Source organism: Salmo salar, chromosome ssa11 (genome assembly GCF_905237065.1).
Source record: "Salmo salar chromosome ssa11, Ssal_v3.1, whole genome shotgun sequence".
NCBI classification, from domain to species: Eukaryota; Metazoa; Chordata; class Actinopteri; order Salmoniformes; family Salmonidae; genus Salmo; species Salmo salar.
This window is the reverse complement of record NC_059452.1, coordinates 79103827-79127364: the sequence shown is the minus strand read 5'-3', so window position 1 is coordinate 79127364 and position 23538 is coordinate 79103827. Positions and strand designations below refer to the sequence as shown.

The 23538-nt window shown below is 41.1% G+C and overlaps 2 protein-coding genes across 4 annotated transcripts in view; both read right to left on the bottom strand.

The window, feature by feature from the left end:
- Positions 1–1241, bottom strand: part of LOC106563322 (tight junction protein ZO-2) — a 29830-nt gene extending 28589 nt beyond the window's left edge. For all 3 annotated transcript variants that reach the window (XM_045689963.1, XM_014128832.2, XM_045689962.1), the window contains exon 1: positions 981–1241. The gene's annotated coding sequence lies outside the window, so the exon portion shown is untranslated. The remainder of the gene's footprint in view (positions 1–980) is intronic.
- A 3617-nt stretch (positions 1242–4858) lies between these two features.
- Positions 4859–16166, bottom strand: LOC106563349 (phosphatidylinositol 4-phosphate 5-kinase type-1 beta-like). Its single transcript, XM_045689961.1, is given in 9 exon segments — positions 4859–5510; positions 8917–9040; positions 9161–9302; positions 9407–9473; positions 9683–9755; positions 9918–10046; positions 10048–10106; positions 15492–15782; positions 15963–16166. Coding segments are annotated over 8 exon segments (978 nt in total). The 5' UTR covers positions 16155–16166; the 3' UTR covers positions 4859–5510; positions 8917–9015.
- Positions 16167–23538: the final 7372 nt, after the last annotated feature.

Below are 23538 nucleotides of genomic sequence, written 5' to 3'. Positions count from 1 at the left end.
GACTGAAACTTCACTGTTGTTGGCATAATACAGCTAGTGTTATAAAACAGACTTGGCAAACAAATCCATTACATTAGCTACCTAAATGTGAAGTAAACTCAACTGAGGAGTAATAGAGACTCCTAACTTTGAAACATGCAGGGTACCTCTTTCCGGTCTCCCTGACCATTTTTTTAAATACTGTGTTATACTTGTTAGCGTAGCACTCCTCACAGGCCATTTGGTGTACATTTTTTGTTGTTGGTGAGATGAAACTGCCAAAACTCTGAAAGGTATTATTGTACGTCAGAATTGCAACGCAAGATTTGTTGAAGAATAAAATGTAAGTCCGTAATCGTAACATGGTGTTTGTATGTTCACTGATTCAATTTCACATTGACGATTCATGCATGGCTTTTCTTACTATCCTAACGATAGCTGCCAAAAGGTTGAACGTAACGCAAGCAATGCGTGTTCATGTGCATCGGCAAAAAAAAAAAAATACATACAGAAGAAGCTTTCATCCAATGACTTGTGTGTGTAACATAACGACACAGTCATGATCAAGGGCTAGAAACACCCATAGCCACACTCAGACACCAGTTAATATTTACAGAATTATAAATCTGTATAAAATAGGTTTAAGTTGCCCCAAAAAGCAAGAGTGGATGAATAGTTGAATAGGTCAACTACTAGACATGAATAAATGGAAACGGTTCAGTAGTAACATTTAGTTGAGGTCTCCTCAATGTAGGCCAAATGGTAACGTTTCTGTAACAGAATAGCCCTCGTGAATGGGCTACAAAGGACAAACAATGAGGCAGGCCCAAGCCTGATCAGTTATAATTGTACTATATTTTCAGAAGTTTGATGTTTTTCTTTAGTAATAAAGCGCATGATATGGCTACTGTGAACAATGGTCAATACCCAAATAAGGCAAGAGAAGCAAACTGAGCGATTATACACTACGTTACGAAAGGCAGTTTCGAAGTTTGACTTACCTAATGGAAATTCTAGATATTTGGTCGTTTGCTGGAAAACCACGATTAAAAACCGAATATGATAGTACACCAGCAGAAGGTGAGTTTTGACGTAACAAAAAAGCAGTTCGTTTTGCGGCAATGCTTTGCGTTTCCTGGTTTTTGCAGGTATGGGCGTGTTGTTGAAACTGCAGGTGAGTCACGCACGGCGCTGTAGACTACCACGTGACCATACGTAGGTGAGTTCAGTTCCGTCGAAGGGCATGAGTCACCCCTCAATTGTAAACTTATATAGCCCACTTCCGGTTAGGATGTCCACACTCCACTGTGAATTGTACAGAAACTGAATGTCAGCTCATTAATATGTAAGGTGAGACAAAGCCTACTCACTCCTGCCAATCACACACTCCTTAGAATTCAAAGTAGGGCCTAATCAGCACTGAAACTGTATGAATCATACCTGGGAAGTGAAACATAAAAGGAAACTCATCATCAACTCAACCATTTTTTTCTCAACCATGACCACCCCTACCTACATGTTATCAATAGGCTACAATTTTGATTCAGTGCTTCTACTTCTGGTTTGATTGCAGTTTGTGGTTTAAAAACATTTTTTTGCCCCCTCATCAATCTACACACAATACCCCATAATGACAAAACGAAAACAGGTTTTTAGAAATGTTTGCAAATGTATTAAAACAAAAAAAACATAAATATCTTATTTACGTAAGTATTCAGTCCCTTTGCTATGAGACTCGAAATTGAGCTTAGATGCATCCTGTCTCCATTGATCGTCCTTGAGATGTTTCTACAACTTGATTGGAGTCCACCTGTGGTTAAATTCAATTGATTTGGTGGTTCAATTGAAGGTGCTTCAACACATGACTGAGTAAAGGGTCTGAATACTTATGTAAATGTGATCAGATTTTCATTTTTAATACAAATGCAAAAATATTAAAAAAACAAAAAACTTTTGCTCTGTCATTGTGTGATATTGTGTGTAGACTGATGAGGTGTAAACAACTATTTAATCAATTTTAGAATAAGGCTGTAATGTAACAAAATGTGGGAAAAGTTGAGAGGTCTGAATACTTTCTGAATGCACTGTATGTTGATAGCCTGTTGTATGTTTCCTTGATGTCAGCTGTTGCTTTTCTGCATTTGAAAATCATGGATGGGTTCATTGTTTTCAAACAGGGTATATTGATAGCATTGGCCTGCAATGTCCATAGAAGAGTGTTATCGCGGGATTCCCTGATGTGTATAAATGTAGTGGTCTCCAAACTGTGATCCACCAGAAGCCTTTTGAATTTGCCTGTGCGTCTCCAGATAATGAAACAATGTTTGAAGCCACAACAGCCCATTCTTAAACCGTGACCCAGGAGGACTCGGCTGTGAATCACCAGGGCCCAGTTTTTCTAAGATTATCTATCTGAATTTCGGTGATCGGATAGGATAAAAAATACACAGGTATGTTGATAGCCATGATACAATTAATAGAACGGGAGTCCCCATTCAAGCCCATGTTTTTAAACTCACTTACATTAACAGATAAAATGTATATATTTTCTATGTCTAGTTTTCACGGAAAAAGCTTCAATATGGAATATTGATAGCGTTTGCATCTATCATAACGTAATCCTCGACGAGGAAAGAAACATAGATCAGTAATTCTATACACATTTTGCCCCCTATTGATCATTTATGGGCATGGCAATGATAATGCGATCCTATAAGGGATGGAACATTTTGAGATGGAAACATACAATGCTACTGCATAAAATCAGATTTTATTTGACAGACAATTAGTCTTCTATAAATATAATTTATTTTAAAATACAATATACATATGCCAACTGTACATTACATTTATTTTTACATTTGATCTTGAAATACATTAATAGGCCTACACCTACATTAAATGCATTATAAAATATGTGATGAAAGGAAGACACTTCGTGATATGGCATAATCACGTCTTTAGCTACACAACGTAAGCCTGAAATGGTATTCTTTCACCATGGCATTGTTTTACAATCTTGACTAATTAAATGAATGGAACACTGATTGGCAACTAAGGGCTCAGACACACCGATAGCGTTTGCTGGCCAAGAGTAGGACTAGTTAGCACGTCTGAACGTAATTTGCGAAGAGTGCGAATCAATTTTACATGTAGAATCGCCAGAAAAATTTTGGCAGTCAGACGTGTACAGCGGGTGGTCCCTAAAACACAGCGTGCTGAACGATTGGCAGACGAACGCTAGAACCACATTCGGTGCGATGTGTGCGAGCCTTAAGTCCCCACTACATTGTGTGTTCCCTGGTGTCCAAGGTCTACTGCACTGATTGTGATATGACTTAATGGGTTGACATCTGGGGTCTCAAAAGTATGTCATGTAAATAAAGCATTTGCTCAATACAGTATTTTCTTGTACTATTCTAGATTTATTTTCATAAAATGCTGTATCTTTATGCATGTGTATACATTTTTTTAATGCTTCCTATTTAATCAAATAACATTTACAGATGTCATTTTTCAGGAATCCAGCCTCAGAGATTTGAACATTGTTATTAGTGATATTTCAACATTAAAATCCATAATCAATCAGATGGATGTACATACAAATAGAGCTTTGCTAGAGAAGCATTGAATAGAAGTGATTTGGCATGTTCCACAAGGTGACTGTTGCTAGTAATCTCCATTCAAAAACCTTAGGATTGTCCCTGATTTTAAAGTAGCAGCAAAGTGTACAGTAGCAGGAGAAAGCTGCTTTACAGTGCAGGTCATGACATCAAAATCAAATCAAATCAAATTTATTTTTATATAGCCCTTCGTACATCAGCTGATATTCTCAAAGTGCTGTACAGAAACCCTGCCTAAAACCCCAAACAGCAAGCAAAGCATGTGAAAGAAGCACGGTGGCTAGGAAAAACTCCCTAGGAAAAACTCCCTAGAAAGGCCAAAAACCTAGGAAGAAACCTAGAGAGGAACCAGGCTATGAGGGGTGGCCAGTCCTCTTCTGGCTGTGCAGGGTGGATATTATAACAGAACATGGTCAATATGTTAAAATGTTCATAAATGACCAGCATGGTCAAATAATAATAATCATAGTAGTTGTCGAGGGTGCAACAAGCACGTCCGGTGAACAGGTCAGGGTTCCATAGCCGCAGGCAGAACAGTTGAAACTGGAGCAGCAGCACGGCCAGGTGGACTGGGGACAGCAAGGAGTCATCATACCAGGTAGTCCTGAGGCATGGTCCTAGGGCTCAGGTCCTCCGAGAGAAAGACAGATAGAGAGAAAGAGAGAATTAGAGAGAGCATATTTAAATACACACAGGACACCGGATAAGACAAGAGAAATACTCCAGATGTAACAGACTGACCCTAGCCCCCCGACACATAAACTACTGCAGCATAAATACTGGAGGCTGAGACAGGAGGGATCAGAAGACACTGTGGCCCCATCCGATGATACCACCGGACAGGGCCAAACAGGCAGGATATAACCCCACCCACTTTGCCAAAGCACAGCCCCCACACCACTAGAGGGATGTCTCCAACCACCAACTTACCGTCCTAAGACAAGGCCGAGTATAGCCCACAACGATCTCCGCCATGGCACAACCCAAGGGGGGGGCGCCAACCCAGACAGGAAGACCACGTCAGTGACTCAACCCACTCAAGTGACACACCCCTCCCATGGACGGCATGGAAGAACACCAGTAGGCCAGTGACTCAGCCCCTGTAAAAGGGTTAGAGGCAGAGAATCCCAGTGGAAAGAGGGGAACCGGCAAGGCAGAGACAGCAAGGGCGGTTCGTTGCTCCAGCCTTTCCGTTCACCTTCACACTCCTGGGCCAGACTATACTTAATCATAGGACCTACTGAAGAGATAAGTCTTCAGTAAAGACTTAAAGGTTGAGACTGAGTCTGCGTCTCTCACATTGGTAGGCAGACCATTCCATAAAAATGGAGCAGGACAGTCTGTATTGGAGCACTGTCATAGTGTTTTTATGTGCAGTTGACGCTTAAAGAGATCATTATCTATTTAGTGATGCTGTGGGAAGGGACTTTTCATCTTCTTCCACCTGTCTTCACTAGAACATAAGAGGTTGAGAATCAGAGATGTAACAGAGAGGAGATGTTGGAGATGTCATAGATTACCAAACAAACAGGGATTTCACAGAGAGGATTGGTAATAGAGAAGAACAAAAAAAAAACGATGCTGATGATGTCAGAGACAGACATATACGGGAAATGTCTAAATACATCTTAGTGATGTCATACATAGGAGCTAAGTTAGCGATGATGTCACAGAGCGACACAATCAGTGACCTTACAAAAGGCATGGAATATTTATGATATCATAGAGACAAGCAGAAGTGATGATGTCATAGACACTATTAAACAGATAATGACTCCTAACTAAATGTATAGTGTATCTTGTACACCCACCATTAGACATTGCGTAGAGTCTGGGCTGCCCTGGGTATGGGGAGAGGGGACAGTGTCATCCAGGGCCACATTTGCATTGGAGTCACAATGGTTATCACTGAGGAGACAGTGGGAAGAGTTACAATGGACAACAGAGATAAATAACTCCATCACTGTCTAACAGAACAAACTGTTGGTTCCATCAAGGGGTGAGCCTTGAAAGGTATAAGGGTGCTAAGGTGGATAAGAAGTGGGTGAGGTCTGGTGTATATGAAGTGGTGCGATGTACAATCAGGGTGAGGACCCACTGGGCACACCACATCATTTCAACATGGACATTTGGGTATTATTTGGTTGAGACGTTGACCATTGAGATTTCAACCTTTATTCAGCCACTCAAAAAGACAGCCAGATGTTTGTTGAATTCCCAATGTGTTATCACTATGCTTTCAACCATTTAAAAGTACAAAGTTGAAATGGGAATACAATGTCAGATCTTTTTTATTTATACAACAACTTCATGTGTTATCACTGTGCTTAATCTAATTGCACAACCAAATGACCTGGATTGCAGTTGAGATTACATTAAAAGTACATAGTGCAAGTGATCAATGCTGTTTGAGATTCTGCACAGATTATTATAGCAATTGTGAAGATCTCCACAGACCTGCGACCTTTGCATGCCGTCTTGAACATGCATGCTTTCTATGATTACATAAGACATTTATAGTTACAGTAGGCTAACCTCAAAATGTGGCAATGCATGTGTTACTCATTTTAAAGTTGAATAAATACTGGTACATCAGTTTGTAAGAGCCTTAACTTTAGGCTATTGACTGTATTAAAAAAGTATTATTGAATTGTGTTTGGTTGACAACGCAGCCAAATATCAACATTTAAAAGGATATCTAATTCTTGTATACATTCATCTGAGCAACTGGCATAATCCTATTCTTAAACGTTTAGTTTTGGTTGAGTTGGAGACGTGAACCCAACTTATTTGTTAACTTGTCGACAAGTTAATAGGCTATTTGTGTTTGGTTGTCAACGCAACCGAATATCAACATTTGAAGGAGATGTATCTTTGTGCCAATGACCCAGTCTGGCTTTATTCCCAGTTTGTCTACAAATGAATGATAAGTTGGATTCACGTCTCCATATCAACCAAGAATCAAAGTTAAAGAATAGGACTAAATCAAACTTTATTTAAAGTGCATTTAAAGTTTAATTTAGTCCTATTCTTAAACTTAGATTTTTGGTTGAGATGGAGATGTTAATCCAACATATTCATTTGTAGACAAACTAGATTAAGCCAGTGGCACAGATGGAACTATCCAAGCAGAAGATCTCCTTCAAAATGTTGATATTTGGTTGTGTTGTAATTCATTTCCAGTTTGTCTACAAATAGATATGTTGGATTCACGTCTCCATCTCAACCAAAGATCTAAATTGAACCCTGGGTTGAATTGAAACAATAACTGTTGATGAATTTGCAAATGCTTCGTAGGCCTAAATAGTAAATTGATGATGTGACTTATTGCCTTCAGAAAGTATTCACACCCCTCGACTGTGTTACAGCCTGAATTTAAGATGTATTACAAACCTAAATAAGTTCGGCAGTAAAAATGTGCTTAACAAGTCACATAATAAGTTGCACGGACTCACAATTGTGCTTTAACATGATTTTTTAATGACTACCTTCTCTGTACCCCACACATACAGATAATTGTAAGGTCCCTCAGTCAAGCAGTGAATTTCAAACACAGATACAACCACAAAGACCAGGGAGGTTTTCCATTCCCTCGCAAAGGGAATTGTAAAAAAATAAATAATAATAAAAATAAATAAAAAAACTGACATTGAATATCCCTTTGAGCATGGTGAAGTTATTAATTACACTTTGGATGGTGTATCAATACACCCAGTCACTACAAAGATACAGGCGTCCTTCCTAACTCAGTTGCCGGAGAGGAAGGAACCCTTTATTGATTTTCTCATGAGGCCAATGGTGACTTTAAAAACAGAGTTTAATGGCAGTGATGGGAGCTAAACTGAAGATGGATCAACAATGTTGTAGTTACTCCACAACACTAACCTCATTTACAGAGTGAAAAGAAGGAAGCCTGTACATAAAAATATTCCAAAACATGTATCCTGTTTACAATAAGTCACTAAAGTAAATACTGCGAAAAAATGTGGCAAAGCAATTCACTTTTTGTCCTGAATACAAAAGTATTATGTTTGGGGCAAATCCAATACAAAGCATTACTGAATATGACCATATATTTCCCCATTCCCTTTCTTCGTAATTTCACTCTCCATATTTTCAAGCATAGTGGTGGCTGCATCATGTTATGGATATGCTTGTAATTGTTAAGGACAGGGGAGTTCTTCAGGATCAAAAAGAAAGGGAATGGAGCAGGCAAAAATCACAAAAGGCACAGGCAAAATCATAAGCACAGACAAAATATGCTTTCCACCACTGGGAGAGGAATTCACCTTTCAGCAGGACAATAACCTAACACACAAGGCCAAATCTACACTGGAGTTGCTTACCAAAAAGACAGTGAATTATCCTGAGTAGCCGAGTTGGTTGACTTATTAAATGTACTTGAAAATCTATGGCAAGACCTGAAAATGGTTGTCAGGCAATGATCAACAACAAATTTGACAGAGCATGAAGAATTTTGAAAATAATAGGCACATGCTCTCAGACTTACGCAGATAGACTCACAGCTGTATTCGCTGCCAAAAGTACTTCTTTCTACAAAGTATTGACTCAGGGGTGTGAATACTTATGTAAATGAGATATTTCTGTATTTAATTTTCAATACATTTGCAAACATTTCTAAAAACATGTTTTCACTGTCATTCTGAGGTATTGTTTGTAGATCGGTGAGAAAACAAATCTATTTAATCCATTATGAATTCAGGCTGTAATAAAATGAGGAATAAGTCATGGGGTATGAATATTTTCTGAAGGCCCCGTATAGTATGGTTACATTTGATTTGCTCTGTTAAACCTACGCTTTGGAATGACTTCAATAGAAACAGTGAATATAGAGTTAAGAGATCTCTCAATAAATTGTTCTCACGATAACACATTGGTAGTAGTCAGTGACAAATATCAAAGCTAGGCTGGGCTTGGTTAAAACCCTGGATGGGAGACCAAATCAATAGTTGTAGATCAATTCTCCAGTAGGAAGTGCTGCCCAGACAATTTTTTTCTTTTTCTGAAAGTGGATATTACATTGAAGATCTGACGTTGTTTCAAATGTACAAAGTCAACATATTTTATACAGTTTGTCTATGTTGAAAATTGGTTACAAATATGACATATGTAATCTGGTGGTTGAAATTTCACCCTAAAAAAAAATAGTTTAATTTTTTTCAAGTCCAAATGTATTTTCCATGTAGATTCCATGTCACAATAAGTTGACAAAAGACGTTGAAACAATGTTGACTCAACCAGTTTGTGCTCAGTGGTGAAGGTGTAAAGATTTAATGTGCAGTCAACACTGTACCTATTCTCCAGGTGCTCCTCAAGGTCTTTCTTGATCTTCTCAAGAGTGGAGGAGGATGAGGAAAAAGCCTGATTGAAACATTTAGGGAGTAGGACTAGGTCAGGGTGCTTGAAGGAACTCATTACTGTTGAACAAAACAGAGAAATACAAAAAAAGGTCAACGGATAAAGAAGCGAGTGCATGACGTGTGTACAGGCCCAATAGATTGTGGGTTGTGTCGTTTTTTTTTATAAAGGGTGACTACATTGTCCGCCCAGGCTCTCCATGCTTTGGGCCTTTCTCTCGTCCTTCTTCTCCTCCTTTTGGGGGGGACAGTACCTCCTGGGAGGCTGACCTCATCGCATGGATGGAGCTCCTCTTCCTCTTGGAGATTGCTCCTCTTAGAGCTGAGAGAGAGAGAAACAGAGAGCATTAGTGAAATTACGAAGAAAGGGAATGGGGAAATATATATGGTCATATTGAGTGTGTTTAAGTGAAAGAAGTCACTTACGATGGATCTTTTTGAACTTCAAAAATCTGTCTGCATAGAAACCAGGCCTTTGAACTGACACTGTATCCTGAAACACAAAGATACACAGGTGTCAGGCCACTATGAGAGCAAAATGGAATATGAATACAATCACACACACACTGAGGGCTTTCCAGGAGTGCTCCACCTTCTTGATGAACCTTAAAAGAAGCACTGGTGTTAAAGATAATTTATGTTATGTGTAACATTACGTTTTTCTTGATGGAAATGATGAGTGGTTCTACAAAAAGCTCTCACCTGTAGGACGTCAATGATCCCTAAGAAGATCTGCAGCTTCTCATCTTTGTGTTTAGCTGGAATTCCACCCATTCTAATGGACAAAAAAGGAATTTACATCGCACACAGCTGCTATGCAGTGTTTGACTGAATTATGGTGTGAATAATACAATGTACTAATGTTTACAATGACTCATTGTGTATTCAGTGATATGTCATTGGTTAAAGGGCCTTATGAAGGTGAACGTTGTCTCACGTGTCATCGGCCACTGGCTCTGCAACCTTGCCGTCCCCTTGGATGGACTCCAGGGCGGTGGAGTAGAGGACCCTCTGGCCATTGAGGCGCTTTCTGTCCGCCCTGGTCCCCCCTGTTCAGACACTTCGTGTCCAGCACATGCACCCCCAGCAGGAGACTGTAGTCCATGATCTTAAAACTCTCCAGGACCTGACCGAGACATGACCACATTTTGTTCCCGCTTAAATTCTCAACAATCCTCTTAACTGACCACTCCACGTGACCTTCAACAACCACCCATGCTGAAAGGCCTGTTAAACTGGCCACCAAAGATGGATTAGCAAACCAAACACACTTAAACCTCTAGCCTTCTGACCAATGTTCCCTCAATTTTTTTTACATTTTTTTTTCGCCACTGAGCACATTTCTGGTCTGCTGAGCGCAAACTTGAACGTTGTGAAAATTCTGAGCAACTTCCGGCACGCGTTTATTGTGAACACTGAGGCTGTACCCACTATTAAAGTTAGTTTCAACAGTTGCCAAGTATGTTACTGTGGCTATTTGATCATAATGTAGGCCTATCAGAGTGGCCTACCATCAAAAACAATGGAGAAAAAAATATTCCCATAACATTTAACATGGAAATACCTGTTCTATCGTTCAGCCTACAGTAGCAGCCAACGTGTGGTGTTCAATTTTTATTTTCTCTTTATTTAACCGGGTAGGCAAGTTCTCATTTACAATTGCGACCTGTCCAAGATAAAGCAAAGCAGTTCGACACATACGACAACAGAGTTAAACATGGAGTAAAACAAACATACAGTAGAAAATAAGTCTATATACAATGTGAGCAAATGAGGTGAGATAAGGCAGGCAAAAAAGGCCATGGTGGCAAAGTAAATACAATATTGCAAGTAAAACACTGGAATGGTAGATTTGTAGTGGAAGAAAGTGCAAAGCAGAAATAGAAATAATGGGGTGCAAAGGAGCTAAATAAATAAATACAATAGGGGAAGAGGTAGTTGTTTGGGCTAAATTATAGATGGGCTATGTACAGGTGCAGTGATCTGTGAACTGCTCTTGACAGCTGGTGCTTAAAGCTAGTGAGGGAGATAAGAATACTAAGAATACCTAAGAGTGAATTAAACTATTTTGAAAAAGCAATTAATGGAATTAACTGGAATGATCTCTTGTCCTATACAGACGTGGAAGCTGATAGTGAGGTTTTTCTATCCACAATCCAGGCTACAATAAATGGTTTCCTAAAGAAAATCAAATCCAAACCTGGCCAAAAGAGCACTCTTCCTTGGCTAAATGGAGAAATTTGGAAATTGATAAAATAACGAGATTATGCTCTAAAAACAGCCCTAAAATCCAAATTAGAGCATGACAGACGTAGGTTTACCATGTTGAGAAATAAGGTGATGAAAGAAATCAGACAGGCCAAGGCAAACTTTTTTATTAACATAATTGGTGAGGCAAAGGGAAATTCTAAATTGATCTGGGAGAATCTAAAAAAGTTAACAGGGAAAGAACATAGTAACACCGCAAAAAGACTAGAAATCATGGTGAATAACAATCTAACACAGGATGCGGTTGAAATAGCAATAGCCTTCAATTCCTACTTTATTGACTCTGTCAAGGTACTGACACAGAACCCCTCCACTGGTTTATTGGGCTCAGTGCTAGTGAATGACGCTCAACCTGTCTTCATCATAAGGGAGGATTTCTGAGTCAAAGGTGAACAAGGTGATTAGCTCACTAAAGAACTCTAAATCCAAAGATGTGTTTGGGCTGGACTCTACCTTTCTTAAAAACTACAAAGAGTCACTCATTGGCCCCATTACTAAGGTCACCAACACATCTATTGGTCTGGGGGTGTTTCCAAGGGTATGGAAGTCAGCCATAATAACGGCCATCTTTAAATCGGGCGACCCTGCTGATGTGAGTAACTACAGGCCCATTAGTATACTACCTGTAGTGTCGAAGGTTGTTGAAAAGTGTGTAGCAGAACAACTGATTTCCCACCTCAACAACAGCCCCTTCACATTACACTCCATGCAGTTTGGCTTCAGAGCGAAACACTCCACAGAAACGGCCAACTGCTTTCTTCTGGAAAATGTGAAGTCCAAGATGGACAATGGGGGCGTTGTTGGGGCTGTGTTTCTGGACCTAAGGAAGGCTTTCGATACTGTTAACCATGAGATTCTCATCACAAAATTGTCCAAGTTCAACTTTTCCCCCGATGCCTTGAGATGGATGAAATCATACCTTGAAGGCAGAACTCAGTGTGTCAGAGTGAGCAATGAGCTGTCGCCCACTCTTAGCTATGATGTGGGCGTGCCCCAAGGGTCAATACTGGGGCCCCTCCTGTTCAGCTTGTACATTAATGATCTGCCTTCCGTCTGCACTGGGTCTGAAGTTCAAATGTATGCAGATGATAGTGATATATGTGCATGCAAAGAGCAAACAACAAGCTGCACAAGAACTCACTACTGTAATGGTCCAGGTTACAAAGTGGCTCAGTGACTCGTGTTTGCATCTCAATGTGAAAAAAACAGTTTGCATGTTCTTCACAAAGAGGGCAACAGATGCTACTGAGCCAGATGTCTATGTGTCAGGGGAGAAGCTCCAGGTGGTATCTGATTTTAAGTACCTTGGAATCATACTTGATTCCAACCTCTCTTTTAAAAAGCATGTGAAAAAGGTAATTCAAATAACCAAATTCAACCTAGCTAATTTCCGATTTATACGAAATTGTTTGACCACAGAGGTAGCAAAACTGTATTTCAAATCGATGATACTCCCCCACTTAACATACTGCTTGACTAGTTGGACCCAAGCTTGCTATACAACATTAAAACCTATTCAGTCTGTCTACAAACAGGCTCTCAAAGTGCTCGATAGAAAGCCCAATAGCCATCATCACTGTTACATCCTCAGAAAGCATGAGCTCCTGAGTTGGGAAAATCTTGTGCAATACACCGACGCATGTCTTGTATTCAAGATCCTAAATGGCCTGGCTCCCCCTCCACTCAGTATTTTTGTTAAACAGAAAACCCAAACATATGGCAGCAGATCCACAAGGTCTGCCATGAGAGGTGACTGTATAGTTCCCTTAAGGAAAAGCACCTTTAGTAAATCTGCTTTCTCTGTGAGAGCTTCCCATGTCTGGAATACACTGCCATCAGACACACATAACTGCACCACATATCACACTTTCACAAAATGCATGAAGACATGGCTAAAGGTCAATCAGACTTGTGAACATAATCCCTAGCTGTGTATTGCCGCTTTCAATGTTGTCTGTTGTCTGTAGCTTGTGAGGTGTGGAAACACTTTGTTGTTTTTATGGATTTTGTCTTGTTGCTTTTTGTTCTATGTTGCTCTGTCTGTATGCTACATCTTGCTTGTCCTATGTTGCTCTGTCTGTATGCTATGTCTTGCTTGTCCTATGTTACTCTGCGTGTGCTCACTGTTCAATGATTGTCTATATTGTAATTGTTTTTAATAACCTGCCCAGGGACTGCGGTTGAAAATTAGCCGGCTGGCTAAAACCGGCACTTTTACTGAAACGTTGATTAATGTGCACTGTCCCTGTAAAAATAAAATAAACTCAAATAAACTCATAAGTGTTTCCAGTTTCAGAGATTTTTGTAGTTCGTTCCAGGCATTGGCAGCAGAGAACTGGAAGGAGAGACGGCCAAAGGAGGAATTGGCTTTGGGGGTGACCAGATGCCTACATTCCATGAAAACATGCAGGGCTTGCATGCAACCCCTCATACTGTAGTCTAAACAAAGTCCAGTTCAAAGTGAATGGTACAGATCCATATATGGCAATGACTATTTGCATATAGGCCTACTGCAGCTCTGATTGGTTATGGCGGGAAGGCCCTAGGTGGGGAAATGGAGACTGTGCTTGAATCTGAATGTGTGGGATAATGGATGGAAAATAGTGAAATCAAAGAATAGAACAAAACGAGCAAAAGTTGTAGTAGAAGACCGGCCCAATTTATTTCTTATTGGACTGCATTTTTTGGACAAGGAGTTTCATTTGAGAAATCCATTTGTAATATCGAGGACTGGGAAGAAAGCAGTGGGAAAGGTGGATTCAATCAAGGTGACTAGAAGCAGCCTTGTTTTGGTTAATTGTGTCGAAGAACAGAAGCCTGCGCTGCATCTGGCAAAATTGCCCACGTCAGAAGTAACCTGTATTGATCTTCGGAGCAGTGCTCCTGCCAAAGGAGTTATAGTTGGAGTCTCATTGGATATATAAGACGAGTACCTTAGTCAGAAAATCCCAGGAGTGGTCAGTGCATGTCGCCTGACCCCTATGGTAAATGGAAGGAAGGAGATAAGCCTATTATTGTTGTTTGAGGAGACTACCTGAACATGTGAAGCTTGGATATGTACGGTATGCGGTGAGAGCATTTGTGTCCAAACCATTACAGTGTGGGAATTGTAAAGGATATGGGCACGTGTGAAATGTTTGCAGACGGTTGAAGTATGGTATTGAAGAATTGGTGAATAAAAAATGTGGTGGGGATCATACTCCGGACTTTGAGTGCCCTGTTAGGGTGAAGGAGGTTGGAGGTGTCAAGGATCAGAGCTATGTAGCGGTTCTCCTATGTGGAGGCGGTGAGGAGAGTCAAAGGCCAAGAGGCAACAGTGTTGAAGATATGGCGGTGGATGCAACGCAACCAGTTGTTAGTGTTAAGTAAATCGAGTGATCTGGATACACTCATTGTAAAGAACATGGAATTTATAGCCACAGTGATTAATTGCACAGCACAATTGTCATTTTATCTGCATCCGATATGTTTTTGGAGTGCAGAAGCACTGCAAGGACTAATGCCTCTAGGAAATGTCCCACCCTCACAGGCGTCTTCTGAACCTGTGTAGGGACCTGATTAGAATTAGTGTTTTACAGAAAAGCAGGTTGATTATGTTAATTTCTTTTTTTGATAGTTTGTACGATATTTTTTACCCATATCATTTCCTTTTTTGGGATCCTTATGCACCTGCACAGTAGGTGGCAGAATGCACATCTAATTGTTGAGAATGCCATTATACCATAGAAGAAGATTGTTTATGGCGCACTGGTCTGTGTACGTAGCTAATATTGCATTGATTCAATCACAATTCCCACAGTAGAGCGAATTGTTGATAGTGTTTACTGTAGAAAATTGAGTGAAGTTCAATCTCTTGCGCAGCTTAGAGGGAACATTGCTTCTGACGATCACTGATGTGACACTATAACTCCTAAACAAAGGCCTTAACGATGCCCAAGTTACCTAACTGTGCTGCTGCCTACCTACCACATTGTTTGTGTTGGGTGATTGTTATTCTGTCTCTGTCCAGTTCCTCTGTTGAGTAATAATGCAGTCATTCAGAAGGGCTCAAGGTCATGGAGAAGAGGCCGGTCATCCTTATGTAACATTATTGCCAGTAAGGGTTCAAAGTTCAATGAGAAATATCCAACCAAATGCTACTGAAGGAACTAAAATGTCCCTCTGATAACACACAATTGACTAGCCTTCATGTTTTGAATATGCAATACCAATAAGTAAGTGAATCTACTGCGAGTGGCCTCACCCTGCAGTCCCTCTGCATTGTCTTCATTAAGGTACTGTACGTGTCACCATCAAAGTGCATGCCCTCAAGCATCTCCTGGAAGTCCAGGTCTTTGAAGGTGGGTGAGAACTTGGCGCGTTCCTTGCACGAGGCGCGGCGTTTGTAGGTGGAGCCCCTCAGGTCGTATTTCAGGTCGTAGTGCATATGGAGGGCCCTGGGCATCACGTTGTTCATCACCGCCAGGCAGATGTTGACACCAGCACACTGGATGCAGTACAGGCCATAGAACTTGGGTAGCAGTGTCCTCGGGTTCTGATTCAGAAATAAAACAAGATGGAAAAAGAGATGAATTTGAGAATAGTTCACACGTTGCCAACATTTAAATTAAACTATACAATCTTTGAATAAGAATATCCTGAAGGCGCTAGAACTGATAAGAGTTGCCCTATTTATTATGCCAGGAATGGTGTTTGTGTTAAGGGAGGGGCTCACCATGTAGTATCCAGGAAGGAGTTTCTGCAGGAACTCAGCCTCTTTATGCTGCACTGTCTTATTGACAAACTCATCGTCGCTGGTCAGGTAGAACCAGGAACTGCTGGCCCCGGGGTTGGACAGCTCAATCAGAGGCTCATTACAGATGGAGTACTGGAATTCATACAGGAAGAGCCAATAGCATGCATTCATAAAGACAGGACAGTGTCACGGCTGTTCGAAGGAGCGGACCAAAATGCAGCGTGTTCGTAGTTCCACATATTTATTAAACATGAAACTGAATACAAAAACAACAAACCATGACACAGAGGGGACAACGCACTACTCAAAAGATAATAACCCACAAACAGGAAGACCCCTAATTAAATATGATCTCTAATCAGAGGCAATGAGGATCAGCTGCCTCCAATTAGAGATCAACCCCAAACAATCCCAACATAGAAATAGAAAAACTAGAAATTAAACATAGAAATAGAAAACATAGAACACCCCAAAACACACCCTGCCCTACTCTACTATAGAAAATGACATCTTACTAGGGTCAGGACGTGACAGACAGCAACAAGGAAGTTTTCAAACAACAAAGAAACCCAATGGGCAAAAACTGGTTGAATCAACATTGTTTAGAAGTAATTTCAACCCAAAAATGTAAATGTGATGACGTTGAATTAACGTAGAAAACTGATTGGATTTGAAAAAAGACATCAACATAAGGGAATTGGTTTTTTTCTCACCCAACTTTTAAAAACTAAATGCAATGACATGGTGAAATGTTTTGTTGATTTCACGTTGAATTCACATTAGTTGACAACTCAAATGTAAATCCAAACTAAACATTGAAATGACATCTGTGCCCAGTGGGAACACTGTGCTCTTACTTATCGATCAGACAACTCTAATGGGGTGTATTACTACATGATTGTATGCTGTATTATCAGAGAAGCACATGGTGTGTAGGAGTGTTTTCTGTAAAGGGCTTTCCACACTAACCAGGTAGTCATCTGCTTTGATGCCAAAGAGCTCCCTAAACCAGGGGCGAAAATCTGATATCAACTTTGGAGGGGACAATTACATGAAATTTTCTCAAGAGCAATTCCTGAGGGGGACACCAAAAGTAGTGCTGTAACACATAGCCTACATTGTAATATGGTAAATGTATATTGAGGAACCAAAGAAATAAGGTGTTTGCCGTACTCCTAACTACCGGTACCCAAAACTACACAACTAATCACAACAGCAATACCATTGCCTTTAACAAATCTTAGTTCAGTCACCAGTTTAAGTTGAGAGTGGGGGTATCCATGGCATTTTCCAATTATGTTCCTATTTTACAAGTCAAAAAAATTGAGAACCTTTCATAATGTTGCCAAACAAAGACTCAACAAACTTACCTGAGACTCCCTGTCTCTGCCAGTCTGTCCCTGCATATCTGTCCCCAACTCTGCTGTCTGTGTGCCATCTGTTGCCTGCTCTGCCTAATGACATCATTGTGAAACATTTCCATTAGAATTTCATTTCTTTCTTATGAACATTTTATCAACTAGTCTTTGAGATATTAGGCTACTAGGGTTCTTACTATGCGTTTTGGTGTATTGAAAAAAATACTCTGATGTCCGTCTTTTATTTTTCTGCCATTTTTCTACCTGGCTGGCTGGCTGGCTACACACACAGTGTGTAGGTTATTTACAGTAGGATATGGCCTTCTATCATCTTCAATCATTCTATTTGGGCTTCGATCTAAAAGGTAGCTAGCAAATGTGAAACGGATTAAAATGACAAGAGTTGACAGCTGTATGAGTTCACCATTTACACAACATATGCTGCAACCTTTTGTAATTTTAATAGTTTGTTTCATATTGGCTGGCTTCCAACAATAGCTGAATTTGCAAAGCTAGCGAGCACCAATTCAGTTTCAGTGGTGTTTGCTATAATCTTTGCTACCCGGGTTAAATAAAGGTGAAATAAAATAAATAAATAAAAGTTCCCTTGCGACAATTTAGCTTTTGCAACGAGACCATTAAATATATTTAAGACAATGGTAGAAGAGAGTGTAGTTCTGTTCAGTTTGGATTTCAGTTTATCGCTAACCTCATCACAGGGACTTTGAAGCACTAACTTACATCATCTGCTTGCTGATCTTGGAATAAATTGACGATAGCAAAGATTCCATCTTTGACGACGCCACATAAATGGAATAGGTACTAGCTAGCTTAATAGTTAATATTTGCGCGCTAGCTCTGCATATTCAGCTAGTGTGTGTGCGCGATTGACTGGATTAACCTCACGTCAGTTACGTGCATTGAGTGCCTTTCAGACAGTAGATAAGACCTCTCTGTTACCTAGCAAGCTAAGGAACTGGCAGTGGATCAAACCATTGTGAGGCAAAGGGTGGGGGGGGTCGCAATCTTTTGAAACTTAAAAACGCGCTATTAAGTGTCTATAATCAGCACAATTGCTTTCATTGTGTATTATTAATATGATTTAAATTACATAGTTATGTTTCAGTGATATATTGGGGGGGACAAATCATATTTTTCCCAGGATGGGGGGGGGTCGTGTCTCCCCCCGTCCCCCCCCCGGGATTTCCGCTCCTGCCCTAAACTAGCGGAAGGTGAGAGGGGCGTAGGTTTTGAGGCGGAAGTCTGGGAAGTGGTACACTGGGGTCATGTTGCTCCGCTCACTGACAACACAAGCGTTATCACACAAACAGATCAGTGTTATCAGTGACAAACACTCATTTATTACAGAAAATATGTACATTTGCATCCCAATAGAACAGGGTACAGTACACAAATGTATCAGTTAGAGCAGCAGTTGCCAAATGTTTCCACTCGGGGCCCCCCTTCCATCATTGGGGAACAAAAAAAATGGGTTAAAAAACCTAGATTAAAAAAAACTTTAGCTGACATGGACTAGTAAGTTGGTTCTGGTCATTTCTAAAACATTATAAGGGATACCTAGTCAGTTGCACAACGGAGTGCATTCAACCTAAATGTGTATTCTACATTTAACCCAACCCCTCTGAATCAGAGCGATGCGGCAGGCTACCTTTATCGAAGTCCACGGCACAGTGTAACTGCTTTGCTCAAGGGCAGAATTGCAGATTTTTCCACCTTGCCGGCTCGGGCATTCAAACCAGCGACCTTTCGGTTACTGGCCCATCGCTCTTAACCGCTAGGCTACCTAATTAGCTCTCTGAGGGAGCAATGACGAGAGGAAAACTGCTAATGCACAACCTCATTTTGAAGTATTCTACTATTACAGCTTTAAGTTGGCCCCAGAGTTTGGGAACCACTGAGTTAGAGCAAACAGAGAATATTATGGCGCCACACCAAACTGAAATGGCGCCACACCAAACGGATATGGCGCCACACCAAACTGGAAGTCTTCCGACTAGCTTGGAAAGACAGTACCGTGCAGTATCGAAGAGCCCTCACTGCTGCTCGATCATCCTATTTTTCGAACTTAATTGAGGAAAATAAGAACAATCCGAAATTTCTTTTTGATACTGTCGCAAAGCTAACTAAAAAGCAGCCTTCGCAAATGGAGGATGGCCTTCACTTCAGCAGTAATACATTTATGAACTTCTTTGAGGAAAAGATCATGATCATTAGAAAGCAAATTACGGACTCCTCTTTAAATCTGGGTATTCCTCCAAAGCTCCATTGTCCTGAGTCTACACAACTCTGCCAGGACCTAGGATCAAGGGAGATACTAAAGTGTTTTAGTACTATATCTCTTGACACAATGATGAAAATAATCATGGCCTCCAAACCCTCAAGCTGCATACTGGACCCTATTCCAACTAAACTACTGAAAGAGCTGCTTCCTGTGCTTGGCCCTCCTATGTTGAACATAATAAACGGCTCTCTATCCACCGGATGTGTACCAAGCTCACCAAAAGTGGCAGTAATAAAGCCTCTCTTGAAAAAGCCGAATCTTGACCTAGAAATTATAAAAAACTATCGGCCTATATCGAATCTTCCATTCCTCTCAAAAAAAATTGAAAAAGCTGTTGCACAGCAACTCACTGCCTTCCTGAAGACAAACAATGTATACGAAACGCTTCAGTCTGGTTTTAGACCCCATCATAGCACTGAGACTGCACTTGTGAAGGTGGTAAATGACCTTTTAATGACGTCAGACCGAGGCTCTGCATCTGTCCTCGTGCTCCTAGATCTTAGTGCCGCTTTTGATACCATCGATCACCACATTCTTTTGGAGAGATTGGAAACCCAAATTGGTCTACATGGACAAGTTCTGGCCTGGTTTAGATCTTATCTGTCGGAAAGATATCAGTTTGTCTCTGTGAATGGTTTGTCCTCTGACAAATCAATTGTAAATTTCGGTGTTCCTCAAGGTTCCGTTTTAGGACCACTATTGTTTTCACTATATATATTTTACCTCTTGGGGATGTCATTCGAAAACATACTGTTAAATTTCACTGCTATGCGGACGACACACAGCTGTACATTTCAATGAAACATGGTGAAGCCCCAAAATTGCCCTCGCTAGAAGCCTGTGTTTCAGACATAAAGAAGTGGATGGCTGCAAATGTTCTACTTTTAAACTCGGACAAAACAGAGATGCTTGTTCTAGGTCCCAAGAAACAAAGAGATCTTCTGTTGAATCTGACAATTAATCTGGATGGTTGTACAGTCGTCTCAAATAAAACTGTGAAGGACCTCGGCGTTACTCTGGACCCTGATCTCTCTTTTGAAGAACATATCAAGACTGTTTCAAGGACAGCTTTTTTCCATCTACGTAACATTGCAAAAATCAGAAACTTTCTGTCCAAAAATGACGCAGAAAAATTAATCCATGCTTTTGTTACCTCTAGGCTGGACTACTGCAATGCTCTACTTTCCGGCTACCCGGATAAAGCACTAAACAAACTTCAGTTAGTGCTAAATACGGCTGCTAGAATCCTGACTAGAACCAAAAAATTTGATCATATTACTCCTCCCTACACTGGCTTCCTGTTAAGGCAAGGGCTGATTTCAAGGTTTTACTGCTAACCTACAAAGCATTACATGGGCTTGCTCCTACCTATCTTTCCGATTTGGTCCTGCCGTACATACCTACACGTACGCTACGGTCACAAGACGCAGGCCTCCTAATTGTCCCTAGAATTTCTAAGCAAACGGCTGGAGGTAGGGTTTTCTCCTATAGAGCTCAATTTTTATGGAATGGTCTGCCTACCAATGTGAGAGACGCAGACTCAGTCTCAACCTTTAAGTCTCTACTGAAGACTTATCTCTTCAGTAGGTCCTATGATTAAGTATAGTCTGGCCCAGGAGTGTGAAGGTGAACGGAAAGGCTGGAGCAACGAACCGCCCTTGCTGTCTCTGCCTTGCCGGTTCCCCTCTTTCCACTGGGATTCTCTGCCTCTAACCCTTTTACAGGGGCTGAGTCACTGGCTTACTGGTGTTCTTCTATGCCGTCCATGGGAGGGGTGCGTCACTTGAGTGGGTTGAGTCACTGACGTGGTCTTCCTGTCTGGGTTGGCGCCCCCCCTTGGGTTGTGCCATGGCGGAGATCGTTGTGGGCTATACTCGGCCTTGTGTTAGGACGGTAAGTTGGTGGTTGGAGACATCCCTTTAGTGGTGTGGGGGCTGTGCTTTGGCAAAGTGGGTGGGGTTATATCCTGCCTGTTTGGCCCTGTCCGGGGGTATCATCGGATGGGGCCACAGTGTCTTCTGATCCCTCCTGTCTCAGCCTCCAGTATTTATGCTGCAGTAGTTTATGTGTCGGGGGGCTAGGGTCAGTCTGTTACATCTGGAGCATTTCTCTTGTCTTATCCGGTGTCCTGTGTGAATTTAAATATGCTCTCTCTAATTCTCTCTTTCTGTCTTTCTCTCGGAGGACCTGAGCCCTAGGACCATGCCTCAGGACTACCTGGTATGATGACTCCTTGCTGTCCCCAGTCCACCTGGCCGTGCTGCTGCTCCAGTTTCAACTGTTCTGCCTGCGGCTCGACAACTACTATGATTATTATTATTTGACCATTCTGGTCATTTATGAACATTTTAACATCTTGACCATGTTCTGTTATAATATCCACCCTGCACAGCCAGAAGAGGACTGGCCACCCCTCATAGCCTGGTTCCTCTCTAGGTTTCTTCCTAGGTTTTTGGCCTTTCTATGGAGTTTTTCCTAGGGAGTTTTTCCTAGCCACCGTGCTTCTTTCACATGCATTGCTTGCTGTTTGGGGTTTTAGGCTGGGTTTCTGTACAGCACTTTGAGATATCAGCTGATGTACGAAGGGCTATATAAATAAATTTGATTTGAATTTGATTTGATATTATGACTGAGTGATGGACCACTACAAGGAAACTATTGAAGTATACAAGAAGCATCAGCTGTGCGGTAAGCAGTGCCTAACAGATGCCACAACAGATGTGCATCTTTCAGTGAAGCTTCAAAGGTCCCGTATGTCTGGGTCAAGTGTCTTCACTGACATTTTCAACCTCTCCCTGACCGAGTCTGTAATACCTACATGCTTCTACATCTGCATTGCTTGCTGTTTGGAGTTTTAGGCTGGGTTTCTGGGAACTAAAATAATGTCAATTAGTCTATCAGAAGCTTCTAAAGCCATGACATCATTTTCTTGAATTTTCCAAGCTGTTTAAAGGCACAGTCAACTTAGTGTATGTAAACTTCTGACCCACTGGAATTGTGATACAGTGAATTATAAGTGAAATAATCTGTCTGTAAACAATTGTTGAAAAAATTACTTATGTAAAACAGATTCCAATTTTCCTGCATTAAAATCACCAGCCACTAGGAGTGCCGCCTCTGGATTAGCATTTTTTTGTTTGCTTATGGCCCTATGAAGCTTGTTGAGTGCGGTCTTAGTGCCAGCATCGGTTTGTGGTGGTAAATAAACAGCTACGAAAAATATAGATGAAAACTCTTGGTAAATAGTGTGGTCTACAGCTTATCATGAGGTACTCTAACTCAGGCGAGCAGAACCTTTAGAATGCGCACCAGTCTTTGTTGACAAAGAGAGACACCCCACCCCCACGGATTTTACTGGATTCTGCTGTTCTGCCGATGGATGGAAAACCCAGCTAACTGTATATTATCCATGTCCTTGTTCAGCCATGACCCCGAAAAGCATAGAGTATTACAGTTCTTAATGTCCCGTTGATAGGATAGTCTCAAACGGAGCTCGTCCAGTTTGTTCTCCAGCGATTGCACATTCACCAATAGAACAATCAATCAAATTTATTTATAAAGCCCTTCTTACATCAGCTCATGTCACAAAGTGCTGTACAGAAACCCAGCCTAAAACCCCAAACAGCAAGCAATGCAGGTATAGAAGCACAGTGGCTCGGAAAAACTCCCTAGAAAGGCCAGAAAACAGGAAGAAACCTAGAGAGGAACCAGGCTATGAGGGGTGGCCAGTCCTCTTCTGGCTGTGCCGGGTGGAGATTATAACAGAACATGGCCAAGATGTTCAAATGTTCATAGATGACCAGCAGGGTCAAATAATAATAATCACAGTGGTTGTCGAGGGTGCAACAGGTCAGCACCTCAGGAGGAAATGTCAGTTGGCTTTTCATAGCCAATC